Source organism: Scardinius erythrophthalmus (genome assembly GCF_964197995.2).
Source record: "Scardinius erythrophthalmus genome assembly, chromosome: 6".
NCBI lineage: Eukaryota > Metazoa > Chordata > Actinopteri > Cypriniformes > Leuciscidae > Scardinius > Scardinius erythrophthalmus.
In genome coordinates this window covers 14036378-14054524 of record NC_138226.1, presented here as the reverse complement: position 1 = coordinate 14054524, position 18147 = coordinate 14036378, and the positions used below count along the sequence as shown (strand labels likewise).

The window sequence follows — 18147 nt, the reverse complement described above, 5'->3', positions numbered from 1 at the left end:
TATTCTATATATCTAATCTATCTGCTGTTTTTTTTTTTCTTCTGGCATATAATTTCTAAATAATGTTAAAAATATATGTATAAATAAAAAAATCATAGAAAGAAAAGATCATTGAAAAAAAAAGAAGAACATCTGTATAACAAGTTGTACTTCCATGCAGCCCAAAGAACTTAAATGTGGCTGAGGAAGTCCATGCCCTGCTGCGGCTGAAATGAGCTCTACTCTGCTGGAAGACCCTCATCTGTTCTCTCCCCTGAAGGAGGACGTCACGCCAGTCAAGAAGCTTGTGACTTTAAAGGGCAGCAACTCAGATGAGAACTCTGTACGTACACAGATAACAGAGGAACGGCATACTCTGGGACTGGTGGTAAATCACACTTTTATTATCAGCTTATGATTTGTACAAAGAGATCAAATAATGCAATTACAAGACTAGACCATTGGACATTTTAATATGCACACAAAATCAGACATAGGGATCGTGGCTGGGCAGCTATGCAAACCTTGAGCAGACGACAACAGACCGGATAAACAGGGCCATGTTACAGTATGTGGTTTCAGAAAAGCATTAACAACATACACACACACACACACACACACACACACACACACACACACACACACACACACACACACAGAGGCACAATTCACTAGCACACCAGGTGGCGGAGTTACAGCAACTACATGTCAGGACTAAAGAATCACCTCTTCGTTACTAAGTTCACAGTTGACCAACTATGGTGTAGGTCATGGATTGTAAGCTTTCTTATCCAACGTTATAATCAACAGTCAGGAGTGGCTTTGCCTCTGATTCTGTCAGTCTTGAATCATCAGCGGCTTCTTCAGGAAGCTGTAGTGAGAGCTTTTGATTGTACAGCATGCTGAAGACTAGAGCAGCACACAGCAAGTTTTTAAACGTCACTTCGAGTTCGATGCAGATTTATCTACCGAAAGATCTTCAGAAATTCTGGTTATGACTGTGTGAAAAGAGCTTGTTTTTAGAAAGCAATGTTCAAGACCGGAGGCACTTGAGAAATGAGGAATACTACATCAGATTAAGGCACCACAAACAACAGTTACAACACATCTTTGGAACAACAAAATTTACGCACTTCAGGTTTACACACATAATACATTTTAGTTTTAAATCTGTCTATGTTTTGGACTGCATCACCTCCTTTTCAATTAATTGCAGTTTTAGACAATTAAATATTCTTTTGCATTTTGTGGTACATTTTATAAAATACATAATATTATAATTGTTCTGGAAACAATATTGCACAGGTTACTGCTATGAAGGTGAGGAAGGGGATGCTTTCCACTTACATTTGTCTATCACAAAGTTGGTGGATGAAAAAAAAAAACTCATTACAACCATTTATATAAACTGGGTAAGTCTTAATATTTGTTTTAAAAAAATGAACATTTAATTACATTTTAGCTTTTTTTTACTATTAATAATATACTATGGGATTCTTAAACAATGGATGGTTGACAGGAAATGCAAGTAAAAAAAAAAATCAAATTTCAAGTATACACTGTTACATCATGTAAAAGTACATTCAAATGCTTTTATATGTTTCAATCAGACAAAATCACACACAGCAGCTTAAAACACTGGGACATCCTTCAAATCAGCTCTCTATGACTGATAAACGCCACTTCATTATACTACCAGACACAAAGCCAGTCTGGACTAATTGTCGTTTGACATTGTCATGGATGGCATGTTGAGATTCAAGAGTAAATTTGACATGAACAGCCTCTGCTTCTCTCATGAATGATATAGTGAATTGTGCTGAAGCTAATACAGCTTCTGTGTTGTGATGTAGAGAAGATATTCTCTGTCACAGATAACAACAAAATGCATCGCTAAATGCTAATCTTATCTCTGTAATGTCGGAAGGTTAATTAATGAGTTCCTGAGAACAGCACCTGAAATTAGCAGAGGTAATCAATAAGACAAAAACTTGCACACACACAATGAATGGTTGTGGATTGTGGCCTAGTTTGTGAACACTTTGACAGGGCAATTCCCACATTAACAATTAGTAACTACTCATTATGCCATAATAATCACTTGGTTAATTTTTAACAAAGACTGAGCAATTGTATGTCAAATCTCAACTAAGTAACTCGGCCACATACCCAGGCAGTTGTGGCTGTGATTAGATGACTGAACGCCACAATCACAAGGCCAGGTCACAGAGAACAGGCTGTAAAAGTGGGAGGGGCTTTAGCTATGTGGGAGGAGCCCCTTCTTGTAGGCGACCACTCCTGCGGCTGTGGCCAGAGCCAGGACGGAGGACACGCCCATAAACGTGAGGAACCCTCCAACGGATGGCAAGTTTCTTTCCCAGAACGTGGTGACAAACGGCCGGGCTGGGACATCCTGAGGAAAGGGTTTAGAGTGGCACTTGTTCAAGATCCCAAAGAGGGTTTTCTTTAAATTTATGTTTCTTAAATTTAAAAAGTGAATTTCATACCAGTGATTCAGGCTCTGACTGCCAGATCTGACTCGCATGGAGTTTTCCCATTGCACACAAAATCTGGAGGAATAAAGCATATAGTATTTGGGGTTTTTCAGCAACGTTTACAATTAAGCCATTTAGGTTAGTACAATTTTATTCAGCAAGGTTGTAATAACAATAACATCTAGAACTAATAAAACAAGCCAACACAATATTTATGGATAATAAAGTTTTGTTGATGAATGTGTAGAAAACAGTGTGGGATTCAAACTGAACATGCTCATGAAAGTCAATAAACTTGAGGATGTTGAAACAGGAAATTTGGGTTGAACAATTTAGATCTCAGTAACTAAATGGCTAGGAACCCACCTCTCTAGTGGCTCTCTCGCCCGCCTGCACGGCCCCCTCCATGTAACCGCTCCACTCTGTGGACGTTTCAGTTCCTGCAAAGTACAGCCTGCCCACAGGCTCCCGCAGGACCCTGAGATGGAGAGAAACATCTTCTCATGTTGACTTAGTTTAGTATAATGCTGAATCAGAGATGCTCCATCTGGAGGTGCGGTACACTAACCTGCCATACTGTGTCATGATACCAGGGGGAAAGTAGGCGGTGTAGCAGCCACCAGAGTATTCCTCCTCACACCAGTTTTTCTCCTCATAGTGCACAGGCTGAGAAAAAAAGACCGCCATGAAAAGTAAGCATCAAAAAATGATGAGACTAAAGGATGATTTCTGCTCATGGAGACTCACATGTAGCGCTTCCTCTGAGCCGAGCACACGAGCATAAATCTCACAGATCCTTCTCTTTCTGAAATGGTTGACAACGTTCTGGTAAGAATAATCATTTCAGCAAAGTATAGTGACATTGTACTAATATGAAAACAGATATTTCTACCTCTCATCTTTCGTCAGGCCTGCTAGTTTCCTGGATTTTCGTGCCAGGATGAAACTGTAAAAGAGAAAGAACCAGCTTACTGTTCCGTCACCTCAGGCATCTCATTTTTTTTTGTGAGCAGTTTACGTCCATCCTACAATAGAAAGCTCATCGCTTTATTTACCCCATTATGGCAGGCACAGACCCATCAGGCTTAGTGTCGTCAAGCGTGAGACCAATCGGCGCTTCCTCCTCCTCGATCACCATGCTGCCACAGTATCCTGTAGCCAGTGTTAATTTAGTATTAGTTATATTTTGAATTAGCTTTTATTTTTATTTTAATAATTATGTGCTTTTGTCTTTTAATTTTTCAATGTCTCTTTCCTTTATACTTAAAGGAGGTCAACATTCCTCATTTTCATTCATTTTATTTTAGCATTATTTCATATAAAGAAAAAGATTTTTCATAGTTTTAAGTTTTAAAACTGTGTGTGGCCACTTCAGGCCCACTCAGATTGTTTTAAGGGTGTGTTCACACTTGGTTTGGTTCGTTTAAAACTAACTCTGTTGCGATTGCTCTGTTAGTGCGGTTCATTTGATTAAGTGTGTCTGTCCACTGCCATGCAAACCCTGCTGCGCATCAAACAAGCAAAACAAAACCCCTTTTTTCAAAAAGGTGGGTCTCTGCCCGCTTCTAAATGAACTCTGGTGCGATTTGACAGAAATATAATCACAACGCGGACTAAAGACATCTAAACGAACCAAAAACACCATAAAAAGGACAGAATGCTAGAGGACAGAAACCTGCTTTTTTTCTCTTCATAGGAGCTACGTTGCCCATTACAGTTCAGTACAGGTGTCAGAAACGCCGTCTTCCTGCAGCAAATCTTCATTTGTGTACAACGGAGGAATTCCTGCCGCTGTTTTGACTCCTTTACACATTTTAAAAACTCTTCACGATTTCTTAGCTGGTCAAAATACCATCATAGGTACACATACAACGAGCGCATTTAGCCCAGAACACAGCATAGTTTTGGATGATCGTTAAGTCTGTTGCAAAATAAGTTTTTTTTAAAATTATCTTTAGGTTCCTTTAAAATGACAGTGTACACTAAGTGAATCAGGATTAAATGTATTATTTTCTGAACCAATTACAATTCTGAATAAATGAACCGAACTACAAGTGTGAACACACCCTTAAACTGCTTTTAAGTGATTTCATTGAATGGAAAAAAGGCAAGAGGTACAGACCCTTCTGCCTCCAGAAATTCTCTTTGTAGTACACCATGCATTTGATGACTGAGCCCATAGGCACTCTATGAATGAGCTGGTTCCTCAGAGGGGGTAATTCAGGGTTGAAATGGATCTTCAAGTTCAGCCCAGGTGGTATGGCAAGTATGACATATTTGGCCTACAAGAACCGAGAAAGAAATAAAAGCCATAAAAAAAACATTTTACAAACATAAGTGATTTCAGATAGTTTTGTGTTAAAAGGACTGTTGAAGTAATAGGTGGCAGGATCAAACCCCATAAATCATCAACAAAGTACTTAAAGTCGGCATGTAATGGAAGTTGTGATTGTCTTTTTGTCCCCTATTATAACATATATCCAAGTGAAACAGCTTCTTGAACAAGAAAAAATTTAGGGCGCGAATTGATTTTGTCCATCCGGAATTGATTGGCTTGTTGTGATTGGATGATCTCATGTGAGTGACAGGCTGTCCCGCCCTCATGCCAGTAAACATGTCATCAGAGAAGAGAAGAGACGTCATTACAATATAGAGGGGAAGTTATTTTGATTAAAGATTACAAGTGAAATAATAATAATAATAATAATATGCACGAAAAATAAACACAGCAAAAAAATTTAAAATAAGAATGGTCCATTTTGATTTCATGGTGACTTTAAAGCGCTGCCGACTGCCGTAGGGAAGGCCGCACATAAAATGTTCTTTCTATCTGAAAGCTTTCTCTGAAATCACACCTGTCTTTGTGACTTTGTATAGAACAAAAAGAGTTTTAGTTTGCTTTAATGGATTAACAGTCTCAAAACCTCAATTTTTTTTAATTAATTAATAATTTCACAACAAATTTGCTGAAAATTCAGCTTTGCCATAATGAATGGCATATTAAAATATAGCAATGTAGCTTGTAATATTACACAATATCACTGATTTTACTGTGTTTTTGACCAGATAAATGCACACTTCGTGAGCATAAAAGCCATCTTTTTTTTTTACATAACTAAATACATACTAAATTGGATCTATTGTTGAATATAGCCGTTCCAGTGTCCCCACACTGTTCCTCCCCAGAGGGTTTAGCAGCTCTACAGCAGCCTTTAATAAGCTTTCAGCTCAGGAAAGAGGATGTGGCCAAGACAGGGGGATGAAGAGCGGCTTACTGATAACAATCCACCAAGCTTACACACATGGTGATACATACTTCAAAGTGGGACATTTGTCCTTCAAATTAGCCGATTTAGCTAATTTGAGATTTAAGATACTGCCTACTCAGAAGAAATTTTGTATACATACACAAAATAAGGGGTGACACTACTTATTTGGAATACCGTATACCACAATGCAATGTAATTTGATCGGATAGTTGATCTTCCTTTTCCATGTAACGAATTTGATCGGATAGCCTAAGTTAAGACAAAACAAACAAAACTCTTGCGGAAGCTCAAACATGCTACGTAACACACGAGCCTGAGCCTCATTGGTTCCTGCAGAAGCTCAAACGTGGTGCGTAACTCACGAGAATGAACCTTATGGTTCTCGCACGTCAAGCAAACATGCTTGAGCTTCCGTTTACCACAACTGATGTATGCGTTGATGACTGTTTATATGTGAATAAAAGTGTAAATTCAATCTATTCATTATATAAAGCGATCGTGTATCTTTAGAAAATTTGGGACTAAACCACTCAATTCATATGGATTAGTTTTACGATCTCTTTATGAACTTTTTAAAGCATCAACGTTTCTGTTGCGTAGCTGTCGATGGAGGGACAGAAAGCACAGATTTCATCAGAAAATATGTTAATTTGTGTTCCGAAGATGAACAAAAGTATTACGGGTTTGGAACGACATGAGGGTGAGTAATTAAAGGAATAGTTCACCCAAAAATGAAAATTAGCCCATTATTTTCTCACCCTGAAGCCTGAGACAAATATAATCGGAGTTATATTAAAATATGTTTCAGGCAGACGGCCGTACGCATCGATTTACACCAAATCGAAGAGTAATTTTGAAGAGTAACACTTGAACTTGACACACAACGTAATGACGGCAATTGACGCCTCTCACGGTTCAAACGGCTGGGCAACCGCGTTTGTCATTATTACGTTGTGCATCAAGTTCAAGTGTTACTCTTTTGGCGTAAATCGATGTGTACGGCCATCTGCCGGAAACATTTTTTAATATAACTCCAACTGTATTCGTCCGAAAGAAGAATGTCATATACACCTAGGATGGCTTCAGGGTGAGTAAATCATGGGCTAATTTTAATTTTTGGATGAACTATCCCTTTAATGACAGAATTTTCATTTTTGGATGAACTATACCTTTAAAATGTAATTTATTCCTATGATGGCAAAGCTGAATTCCCAGCATCATGACTCCAGTCTTCAGTGTCACATGATCCTTCAGAAATAATTCAGATTTTTTGCTCAAGAAACATCTTATTTTTATAGATGATGAAAATGTTTGTGCTGCTTAATTTGTTGTGTGGAATATTATTGTGATAATATTGTAACAGTATAAATGGCTTTATTGATATTTTTGATCAATTTATTGCGTCCTTGCTGAATAAAAGTATTAGACATAATTAGAGTCAAACTAGTATGTTTCAATGTCACAGAAGGCCCAAGAGATCTGACTACAACTGTCATATATTTATTCAATAGAAATAAATTACTTGTGTGTGTGTGTGTGTGTGTGTGTGTGTGTGTGTGTTTCCTAGACAACTAGACATGTGACATCAACAAAGCATGCTACTGTTTGAAAGTCTGCATGATGCATTCTTTCACATAGCTTGTTTTAATTATTAGTAGTCATTATATACTGTGTAGTCTGCAGTAAGCATTATGCTAGTAGTCCATTTCAAATGCACTTTCTCACCTTGTATATCTCCTCATTAACTGTCCTGACCTTCACCAGGTCTCCAGTCTGGTCAATGCTGTAGACAGCACTGCCCAGCTTCACACGGTCACCCAGCTCTCTCGCCATCGCCTCACTGATTTGATTGGCACCTCCGGCAAACTTGCGCTCCTGTCATATGGGGCAGCAGAAAGTAGTTTTCCAGACTTAGCAAAATTGGCTAACACATGCATCATACTAAATTGTATGTACACTTCAGTTAGATATTGTAAGTAATGGGTATGATCAGTTTAATAGTCATACATAAAAATGGAATGCAACTCTTTAATCCACCAATAGGTGTCTCTGTGTCTCAGAGATAGAATGATGAGAGAGTTGTATAATGCTGTCCACCATGCACATACCTTATTTTCAGACACATTCAGAATATAAAACAGGTTATAGAACAGGAACAGGCAAATCATAACAGTTCATTGAAAATGCCATCACATAGGAAGTCTTTAATAAAGAAGTGACAGTTTGTTATCAGCTTAAAGAAATTGTCATTTAGTTTATTTGTGTATCATCAAATGACACATTTGCTAGGAGGCTCCTGCTATATATGACCCAGATACAGTGGCCACTATTTCGGTATGTTACATAATCAGTTCTGTGTCAGGAATGAATGGGGACAGCACAAGGTAGTCTCTCTTGAAAAGTATAAACTATAATCAATTTAGTAAATGAATAAAATTCAAACATCAACAAATTGAATACCTAACCTGTGTGAGGCATGTGACTTGACTGAAAAAATACTGCAAATACTTGCCGCATTATGACAGAAAATAGTTTTTTTAGTCAGTGCTGTTTTACCAGTATTCACACTATTTTTTTGGTCACTGGTTCTTTAATATTGGGTCGACAAACACACCAATTTTAACAATATGTACATATGTTGCTTAAGAATTAGACAAAGCCCAAAATACAAATGAAAACGATAATAAATCAATTAAATTATAAATATTATAGAATACTACTATTTAAATTATGTATATTATATTATATATATATATATATATATATATATATATATATATATATATATATATAGTTTTTTATTATTATTAATAATATTAATAACCCAATGTACCTCTTTCCTCTCATGTCAGCAAATCATTTCTCTTTCTTCCACAGAAAGTCAGTTTTTTGCCTTCCAACTAGACCTATTTCGAGAGCTGTGGTTGGCTAAATTAGGGGTAAAGACAGAACGGTGGCAGTGACTATTGCACTTGGCAAGAACATTGGATTGAACAGCTACTGCTTGATTTATATCACTATTTATAACACCTGCTTTCCTGAACTGCCAATATTTCTAAAAGACAGTGTGAGGACGCTAAAGCCCCCAATTCTCACTAGCTTGCCCTTTCTTTCTCCCGCTCTCCCACAGATGGTAATTATACTGGTGCAGTGAAAAAGCCAAAGAGATGCACAAAAACATGCTGTGCAAACGTGGATATCATGGAGTTCATATGTTTGCCGTATAATTAACTCTGCTCTTTAACAGAGAATTAACCAACCGAGAAAACATAGTATTCAAACATCACACAACACACTCTAAAAAAATAACGTGTTGGCTCAACAAAAAAAATTAACACAACAGCTTGCATCAATTATTTTGAGTTTGGATAACTTTGAGTGAATTTACGTTCAACCAACAAGCTACATTGAGTTTGAGGAACTTAATTTGTAGGATAAACACTTTTTTTGATAAAAGGTTTCATTAAAACAATAAATTTGAATTTTTAACTTGCAACCATGCATTTATTTAAGTTGTGCCAACATGTCCCCTGAATTACTTTTTAGAGTGAGGCCTACAGCTTTAATGAGCAAAAAAAATTGTTTGAAAACTTACCTGGCCTCCATTGGTGGTAGAGAAGATTCTCATTGTACCTCCACACTGCTTGACGTACCAAAGGAACCACAGAGCAGACACCTCATGGGGCTCGGAGGTCACGTTCACATTGACAAACAGAGTAGCAAAACGGAGAGCGGCCCTGCAAGCAATAAGTTGGTAAAGGGATATGCCATCAATAGCCAATTTGCAACAACAATAACCTGATATTAATTGGTCCCTTCTCTGTACCTGGTCCAGCAAATTTTGTCAAAGAGTTGCTTCATGGTCATCTTGTCCCACTCTTCGGCATGAGGGGCCCTCCATGGAGCTTCTTTAGGGATCTAAAGTGCACATTTGCTGTCAGGCACTCTGACTATTCATTCACTTGAAATTGATTCTGTTTCCATTAAAGGGCTAGTTCTCCCAACAATGAAAATTATCCCATAATTTCCTCACCCTCAAGCCATCATAGGTGTATATGACTTTCTTCTTTCAACCAAACAAAATCAGAGTTAAATTATAAAATATCCTGGCTCTTTTCAGAGCTTTATAATGGGAGTGAATGGTACCTTAAGATTTTGAAGCCTAAAAAGTGCACCCATCCATCATAAAAGTAATCCATATGGCTCCAGGGGGTTCATAAAGGCCTTCTGAAGCGAAGTGATGCGTTTTTGTAAGAAAAATATCCATATTTATAACTTTATAAACAATAATCACTGGCCTCCGGTAACGGCCGTACACAAGTCTAGTTCTGGCGGAAGAGTGACCTCTGACCCAACACATGACATACTGACGAACGCGGAAGCGCAGAGGATAGAGCAAAACAAAACACTGGTCAGCACTGGTTAATCTCACCTAAGCTTACACTAATCCTACATCCTCTGTCATACGTTGGGTCAGAGGTCACTCTTCCACCGGAACTCAACCCGTATACGACTGTCACTGGAAGCCAGTGATTAGTTCATAAAGTTACAAATACGGATATTTTTCTTACAAAAGCACATCGCTTCGCTTCAGAAGGCCTTTATTAACCCTCTGGAGCCGTATGGATTACTTTTATGATGGATGGATGTACTTTTTTGGGCTTCAAAGTCTAGGGTTCCATTCACTCCCATTAAAAAGCTTGGAAGAGCCAGGGTCAAGTCAAGTCAAGTCAAGTTTATTTATATAGCGCTTTTCACAATACAGATTGTATCAAAGCAGCTTCACAGTATTAAATTAAAATAATACATCAATGTTTGTTTCTAGTGGAAAACGTCCACGTTTGGTAATGCTGATCAATAGTATTGTTGATTAATTAAATTAAATATCCCCAAATATCCCCAACTGAGCAAGGGTGTTGAGGGTGTTTTTTAATATAACTCTGTGTTTGGCTGATAGAAGAAAGTCATATACACCTAGGATGGCTTGAGGGTGAGTAAATTATGGGATCATTTTCATTTTTGGATGAACTAACCCTTTAACAATACCATTAACGATTGTTCTAGTATTTATATGTAAGAAACAAATGAATAGAAAAAAATGCAGTTCCATTGCTAAATGATGAGATAATTTTAATAAAATATGCATTTAAGACACTTCTTAGGAAAGATAATTTTTTTCATAGTCTGTTTAGAGGAGAAATCCTTTAACAATGTATTAAACAATACAATACAAAATGTGGTAGCATATATTTTATTCATCATTTATAAAATACTACTGAAAATGCATGTTAAAACATCCACCTCATTATAAAAAAAGTGTTTTTGTAATCAAGCTCCAAACACGGCTCATTTGGATATTGTGGGATTTATATATGACTACCTCAAGAGCAAGATATCAAGAAATAGTTTTACATCACACACAGTATACATATGCCTGTTCAATTTCTGACTTACTTCACATGCTTAAGTCGGCTGACAACAGGACAAATAGAAGAGTAAAGGAATATTCTCTTTGACGCGTCCTGTTTAAACAGCTCGTTTGCGTCTCTGTACAAACTTCGGATCCCAGCATCAGGTGCAAGTGGACGGCTTATTTTTTTTAATGCCGCCCTGTAATGCGTCGGATGATTATATGTTTGTTAGGAGCATTTGACTGCAGATTGGTTTGCTTGGAAATTGGACTGCACTGGTCGTGCTGTATGGGTTTCATTCACTAAAAAGAACCTTACACAGTATACGTGTAAGTACTGACACATTAGAGCCATTCATTCGGGAATCAAACTACACTGGTCGTATTCTGTTCTGTGATGTTGATTCAGTAGCGGTGTTGTGGCATCGTTCGATAAGTATCGTTGATATATGGGAGAACACTTAATAGTTTTTTTTTTTTTTAAATCAATTTGGAAACAAATGGAGCCGGTAATGAACAAAAATGGCCTTTACCTCCATTCCCATCTTGTCCATTGTCCTCCAGAGATTGTTGTAGTCCATGTAGGCAAGAGGGTTCCACACTGGAGGGAAAGGCCCTTTGAATGGATATGACTTCCCCTGGGAAACAAGAAACAATGTCTATAAAAAATCTATAAAAAACCTATCACCAAATAATGAAAATTGTAATTATTATTTTGTCATTGTTGACGTAATGTCTTTATCATAGCCATCATGACCTCATTATCATTAGAAGTGTAACCAGTCTGGAATGGAAAACGGTCTTCGCTGCCTAAAATATACGTAACTGCATCTCGCCTGGCTTGGAATCTAATCAGTTAATGGAGGGCCTCTGTTCACAGCCTTTACAGTTTGCATTAATACAACCAGAAGTTCAGAAACAACTTGACCTTATCAACTCTCAGTAAGATTTTATGATTTTCACATAAAATGTGACAATCTTCTTTATTAAGAGCAGGAAAAAGAGATATGCTCATTTAGAGGGTTGGGGTGGAACATACCATAATGAAAAAGTACCCATAAATAACGCTAATACAATAAAAAGGAAATTCATAATCACAGATAATGACAATGTTGGTATTTGGCAAACAGCAGCTATATGACACAGGCTGTTCACACATCTCCCCTGCTTCCCACAGTAGTGGAAACGCTTAGTCAGTATGATCATTCTCTCTGGCTGGCCAATAGGGTAACTATATGCAGACATTACTTCATACCTGGATTGCTCTGTTGCTGTGGGGCTCTTAAATGAGCACTGTTGGGCTGATTGATTAATGTTTGACTACACATCAAAGACGAAGCGCTGCGTTTCAATATGTTCTTCAACATAAAGTCACTAATGATGACTAAACCCATAATGAAAATTAAGTCTGTGATAAAGAAGGACCTGGAGTGACAGTCAAAAATGTACTAAAGGTTGCTGCAACATTGATTTTGTCAGCAGTTTTGACTAGGTTGCCTCATTCAAAGACCTGTCACCTAGAAGGATTCTCACGCACCACTGGGTTTGATGTCCAGCGTTCACTTCCAGGCAATTTGTTGTGTGTCTGAATGATTGTGCATTTTCAACGCACCGTCACTTAATTGCTAAAACCCTGTCATTTTATTGCTTGCAGAAAACATCTGAGGGGAACCAGAGTGGTTTTTGAGTAGGACTAGAATGCACTTAGTAGGACAGTTAAATGGTTGAACACTTCAAATGGCAAACCATGAAAAAACACTTGTCAGCAACGAAGGAATGCCATGATCCTATTGTTTTGTATAAAAAAGTAATATAGATATAAAGCCACCTTGACAATTTTTGTAATCTAGAATATCCATGCTTAATTATACATTATCCAAAGCATCTTCCATTGCATTCAGTTTATGCATTCCCTTGGATTCAAACCCATGACTTTTGAGTTGTTAGCATCATGCTCTGCTGTTTGAGGTACATGAATGATCAAATATATATTTTTTTCAATTTAAAATACACTTAAAAATCTGAGGGAGCACATGCATGACGCTTCTACAGCAGTGTCAGTTGAACCCATCTATCAATGCTCTATGTGGCCTGAGGCTGGCTTTAAAAAAATAAGCATATGCATAATGCTCTTTTATAATGTATTATCTTTTAACATGACTCAGCCATTTGCATTTCTGAACCACCTAACACTACAGAAAAATATGTTCAGCTAAATAAGGAACTATGACATTTCCATATGATTTGTGAGGCTGCCAGACCAATACAGGAGAAGACACTAGATCGCTCAGCATCCAGCAACAGGTCTGTTCCCATAGCGACGGAATTGAGGTGGAGAGATGGACTGCATCTTTTATGATATCCTTTCAGCCAGAGCAGAACCTAAGCCTCTCTACTATCACTAACCTCATACTGCTCTTTAGCCGCCCACCACGTCAGTCTCGGTTACTAGCAATGAGATATGAGACCACATCCTGTCCCACACAAAATGTATCATCCTCTGAAGTAACATTCTATTTGCCTGTATGTTACAGTACAGACATTTTACAGAAATCTTGTTTTTTTTTCAGAGATAAACAGTTGTTATAAGCAGATGTGCACAGTGTTTGGGATTTTTTGCAATGATATTGGCCATGATACGGATAAGCTGATAATTATTTTCATTTCATGGCCGATATTAAAAGGATTAATTAATTAATTAAAAAACACTGAAAATCTATCCTTTAACATGTGAATTTAAGCATCACAACATTTTAAGTTCCAAGTAGTTCCCAAATATTAATACACAAGTATATGTGGTTTTATTAGTATTGCTAATGTAAATGCACAGTAATGCAAACACTGTAAATTACACAACTGTTCAATCATAATCAAATTATTGATATGCTAATGCTGCCTGAAAGTGCAGTTGTATGCGAGTTGCTCACGGACCGAGGCAGAGGAAACTGGGTCTGGCCTTTAGGATTACAGCTATAGAAAAGCTGATTACACGGGCGCCTTGGCTGTACGCTCACCTTAATTATAAAATGTCTGCTCATTGTAAGGCCCTTATTGGCTAATACAGGCTCAAGGCCAATACGTGATTGCTGAGTAACAGGTGATACTATAAAAGCGGTAGTAAAACTAAATTGTGCAGACGCAAATGTGACTGACTACGTGAGGGGCTGATAAAATTACCTTATGAGCCTCTTTCATAATACAGTTCAGCCAAAACAGAAAGGCTTCTGATAAACATCCTGGATGAACTCAAAAGGTGAATTGCTTCACTGTCGTTAAAGTCAACATAGTCAAGATAGTAAGAGATAGTAATTAATGTGTTTGTGACCCGTCACGATTACGATTCGGTCACATTAGGAAAATTACTGCAGTTTCTGCAAAATTTCGCAGGTAAAAAAGCTCCATTGTCTATTGTCAATAGTGTAGCAATGTATGATCACATCACATGAACAAACAGGAAAACACGTCTCACTGCTTGTTGGAGAAAATGTTAACGGCAGTACGAAATGACAGTGTTATCTATGGGCTTTTAAAGGAATAGTTCACATCAAAATGAAAATTCTCTCATCATATACTCACCCTCAAGTTGTTTCAAACCTGTATGAATTTCTTTGCTAAACACAAAAGAAGATATTTTGAAGAATATTGGTAACCAGACAGTTGATGGACCCATTGACTTCCATTGTATTTTTTTTCCTACTATGGAAGTCAATGGGGTCCATCAACTGTCTGGTTACCCACATTCTTCAAAATATCTTCTTTTGTGTTCAGCAGAAGAAAGAAATTCATACACGTTTGAAACAATTTGAGGTTGAGTAAATGATGACAGAATTTTAATTTTGAAGTGAACTATTCCTTTACGGTAATCAGCTAACCTAGCTAGTTCTTTTTATTTGTTGCCGTTTTATTTGATTTAAATATCTAAATGTTAGTGAGAAGAAGACTTTTTTTTTTTTTTTTTTTTTTTACATAGCAATCTATATATGCATTGGACATCGGTTAAGCTCATCTTTGCTCCCGCCTTTGAAAGTATCTTGAGTAAAACGTCTCTATATTTAAAGCACATACAAAAAAAAAAAAACCTGAACCGGTAATGATATGACGAATTTAACAGAATATGGAAGTTTGTTGCACATAACTTCTTAATCTGTGGCAAAACTTGCATGGGGAAATTTTTCGCCCAAAAAGCAAAATTCCTAATCTTATGGATTCCTATTAAAATGACTGGATTTTGATTGCAAAAATTCACCAGACAGTAGAAAATGTGAATGCAACTTAAGATAGAAAATTGACACTGGTTTACTAATTAGTGACCACCAGCAAAAACCCTCTCTGAGGAGACATTTTCTTTTTTAGCTCAACAGTAAAGACCTTTGTTTCTCTGTGGGATGAAATGAGAGGGAAACGCCCCTGATCCCAAAGACAGAGCCAGACATCAGGGTGTGAGAAAACGTGAGAGAGAGAGAAAGAGTGTATCCCCTCAATCCTGATAGCGATTGTCTTTTGATGAGGAGTGCTGCTATGGTAACCCACAGGGATGCTCCGATCAGGAGATAATGGCATGAGGAGAGAGGGGAAGGCTCCTTCAGTACATGCACTAACACAAACACACACACCATTAATCATTAGGACAGACATGCTCACATTCATTCTATTTAAATCAAAACACGTACAAAAAAGCAGCCTGTAGCAAGACAGAGACCATAACGATATTGGTTGAAATGTAGCACAGCTCTGAGCCTCTCCTTTATTTTCAAGTAGTATCATTGTGCCTCTGAGATGCTGATGCATTCTTCACAAATGAAGCCTTGAAATCAATCAGATACGTGTTCAAAGTCTCTTTTTAGTGTCTTCTTCTGCTCATTCATTCTGCATTAGTGCCTTGGGTAAATTATTCTGTCAAAAATTGTTAAAAGGGTTAGTTCACCCAAAAATGTGTTCCGAAGATGAACAAAAGTCTTACGGGGTTGGAACAACATGAGGGTGAGTATTTTCATTTTTGGGTGATCTATCCCTTTAAGGAACACCTGGCTTGACATTGACAATGATTGCGCTGTCAACCCGCACAAACCAAGGATCATTTTCAATATTTACTCACCCTCATGGTCTTTTGTGGAGCACAAAATGGTGAATTTCTGAAACATACACTACAGTTCAAAAGTTTGGGCTTAGCAATAATAATAAAAAAAGAATTATAGAATTATATTTTTATCCAGCAAGGTTGCAGAGTTACAGAACGTACATTTATAATGTTAAAAATAATTTCCATTTTCCACTGTTGTTTTGTATTATCTGTTAACAAAATAAAACTAGAAAAACTGGATAAGTCTCCACAAAAATATTAAGCAGAACTATTTTCAACATTGACAATAATAACTGTCTATACAATAATAAAGATGAAAACAGATTAGACAGATTAAACAAAGATGTTACTATAAAATATAAGAGCAACCAACACATTATGCAAAAGTCATACTTTTGTGTCAAAATACAGTCATACCAGTTGGAACAACATTTTTCATTTTTTGGGGGAACTATCCCTTTAGTGAGATTCTACTACTTCCACATTCTTGATTTTTAATTTTGAGAGGATATAGGATATTGAGATCGAAGAGATGTGATATTACAGTGTTACACAGTTAACTATTCTGCTAAGCAAAGTACAGGATTATGGGAAATATGCCAAAGGGCCTTTTCCATGGCAACTGCAATCGGTTTCCATTCTGACATGATCTACAATGAACACTCCAATGAATCCTCACCATGACCTTTCCCATTGTGCACACCGCCTTCCTGCGTATGTGTGAGCTTGTCGGTTTTCCAGTCTCCATTTCAAGAAGCTCTATGATTTAGCTCAATACCTTTAAAACCACCTCATGTATCTGTCTTACGAATATATGACCACAGAAAGGAGTAAAGCTCACATGATAAACAGCAGTTCTAAGAATCCAGAGATTTATCCTGGTAATAGCAGGGTCAGAGCGGAGAAGGCACTGAATCTACAGCCAAATCTAATAAGGTCATGCAGTGTGCATGTGCTAAGGGCAGTGATGTGTCTACTCAAATTGGATATGGGGCAGGAGGAGGGGAGGCTGGTGTCTTGAGTTCCGCCCTTCTTACCCACTCCAAGCATCTGAAACCATATTACAGACTTCCTTCAGGCTGCGATTAGCATCTCCAGGCCTGAGCACAGCACGCTAATGTGAAGGAGAGGCTCTGTATTCAGCCCTGTTCAGCTGAGCGCACTGGGCCTAGCTCTGACTTCCTGTGCATTAAGACATGAGTGTGCTCAAACAAAAGGCTGTATTATTAGCTGAAGCTCTGCCCTGGAGCTCTGAAGAGAGCTGGATTTTGAATTTTGTAGCTGTTTTTCCTTTGATTTGGTAAGAAGTCCAAGCTACTAGGTGTGTATGCCTTCACTGAGGTTTACCTTCACATAGTGAATCAGAGACTCCTCCTCGTTGACTTTGTATGTTTTCACCCCGTACTGTTTGGCTATCCTCAGGATGCGGTTTTGAGTGGGCCCAATGTACGCTCCTCCCAAATCCACCCATTTGGTCTCCTTATTCTGAAGGCAAACAAAATTTGTGCAGGATTAACAATGAAATTGTCACGAAAAGCCACAGTGAGAGCAAAGAAAGGAAAAACCAAAAAGGAAGTGGTAGAATATGCACGCAAAGACAGCAGATTTCGCACCACGTGAATGGCAAACATTCCCACTAATTAGTCCCACGAGCCAACTTGAAACTTGATTTAGATTTTTTCGCCATTATGTTGTCAAACTCGCCGTGGTGGCAAGCATCAGACTTGACTCGAAAGACTTCGTAATTGAGTTCATGACTAAAAATCGGGAGAAAAAAATCATCCAGTGGGATACCAGCCTGTGCAACTAAAGAAAGACTTAAGTAAGAGTGTGCAACATTGACTAAATCCTGATATTTTGATAGCAAATTTCACTGAGTGTGTTTTTGTGCAGGTACCTTGGCTGATTTAGGGA

The 18147-nt window shown here is 37.7% G+C and overlaps 1 protein-coding gene across 1 annotated transcript in view; it reads right to left on the bottom strand.

Moving 5' to 3' along the window:
* Positions 1-362: 362 nt before the first annotated feature.
* Positions 363-18147, bottom strand: part of mao (monoamine oxidase) — a 36601-nt gene continuing 18816 nt past the window's right edge. The window contains exons 3-15 of the mRNA XM_081368584.1: positions 17581-17718; positions 11687-11791; positions 9570-9661; positions 9339-9480; positions 7469-7618; positions 4597-4756; positions 3530-3626; positions 3367-3420; positions 3222-3279; positions 3043-3140; positions 2841-2952; positions 2487-2549; positions 363-2392 (exon numbers count right to left, since the gene is read on the bottom strand). Coding sequence (XP_081224710.1) covers positions 2237-2392; positions 2487-2549; positions 2841-2952; positions 3043-3140; positions 3222-3279; positions 3367-3420; positions 3530-3626; positions 4597-4756; positions 7469-7618; positions 9339-9480; positions 9570-9661; positions 11687-11791; positions 17581-17718 — 1425 coding nt within the window. The 3' untranslated portion in view covers positions 363-2236. The remainder of the gene's footprint in view (positions 2393-2486; positions 2550-2840; positions 2953-3042; positions 3141-3221; positions 3280-3366; positions 3421-3529; positions 3627-4596; positions 4757-7468; positions 7619-9338; positions 9481-9569; positions 9662-11686; positions 11792-17580; positions 17719-18147) is intronic.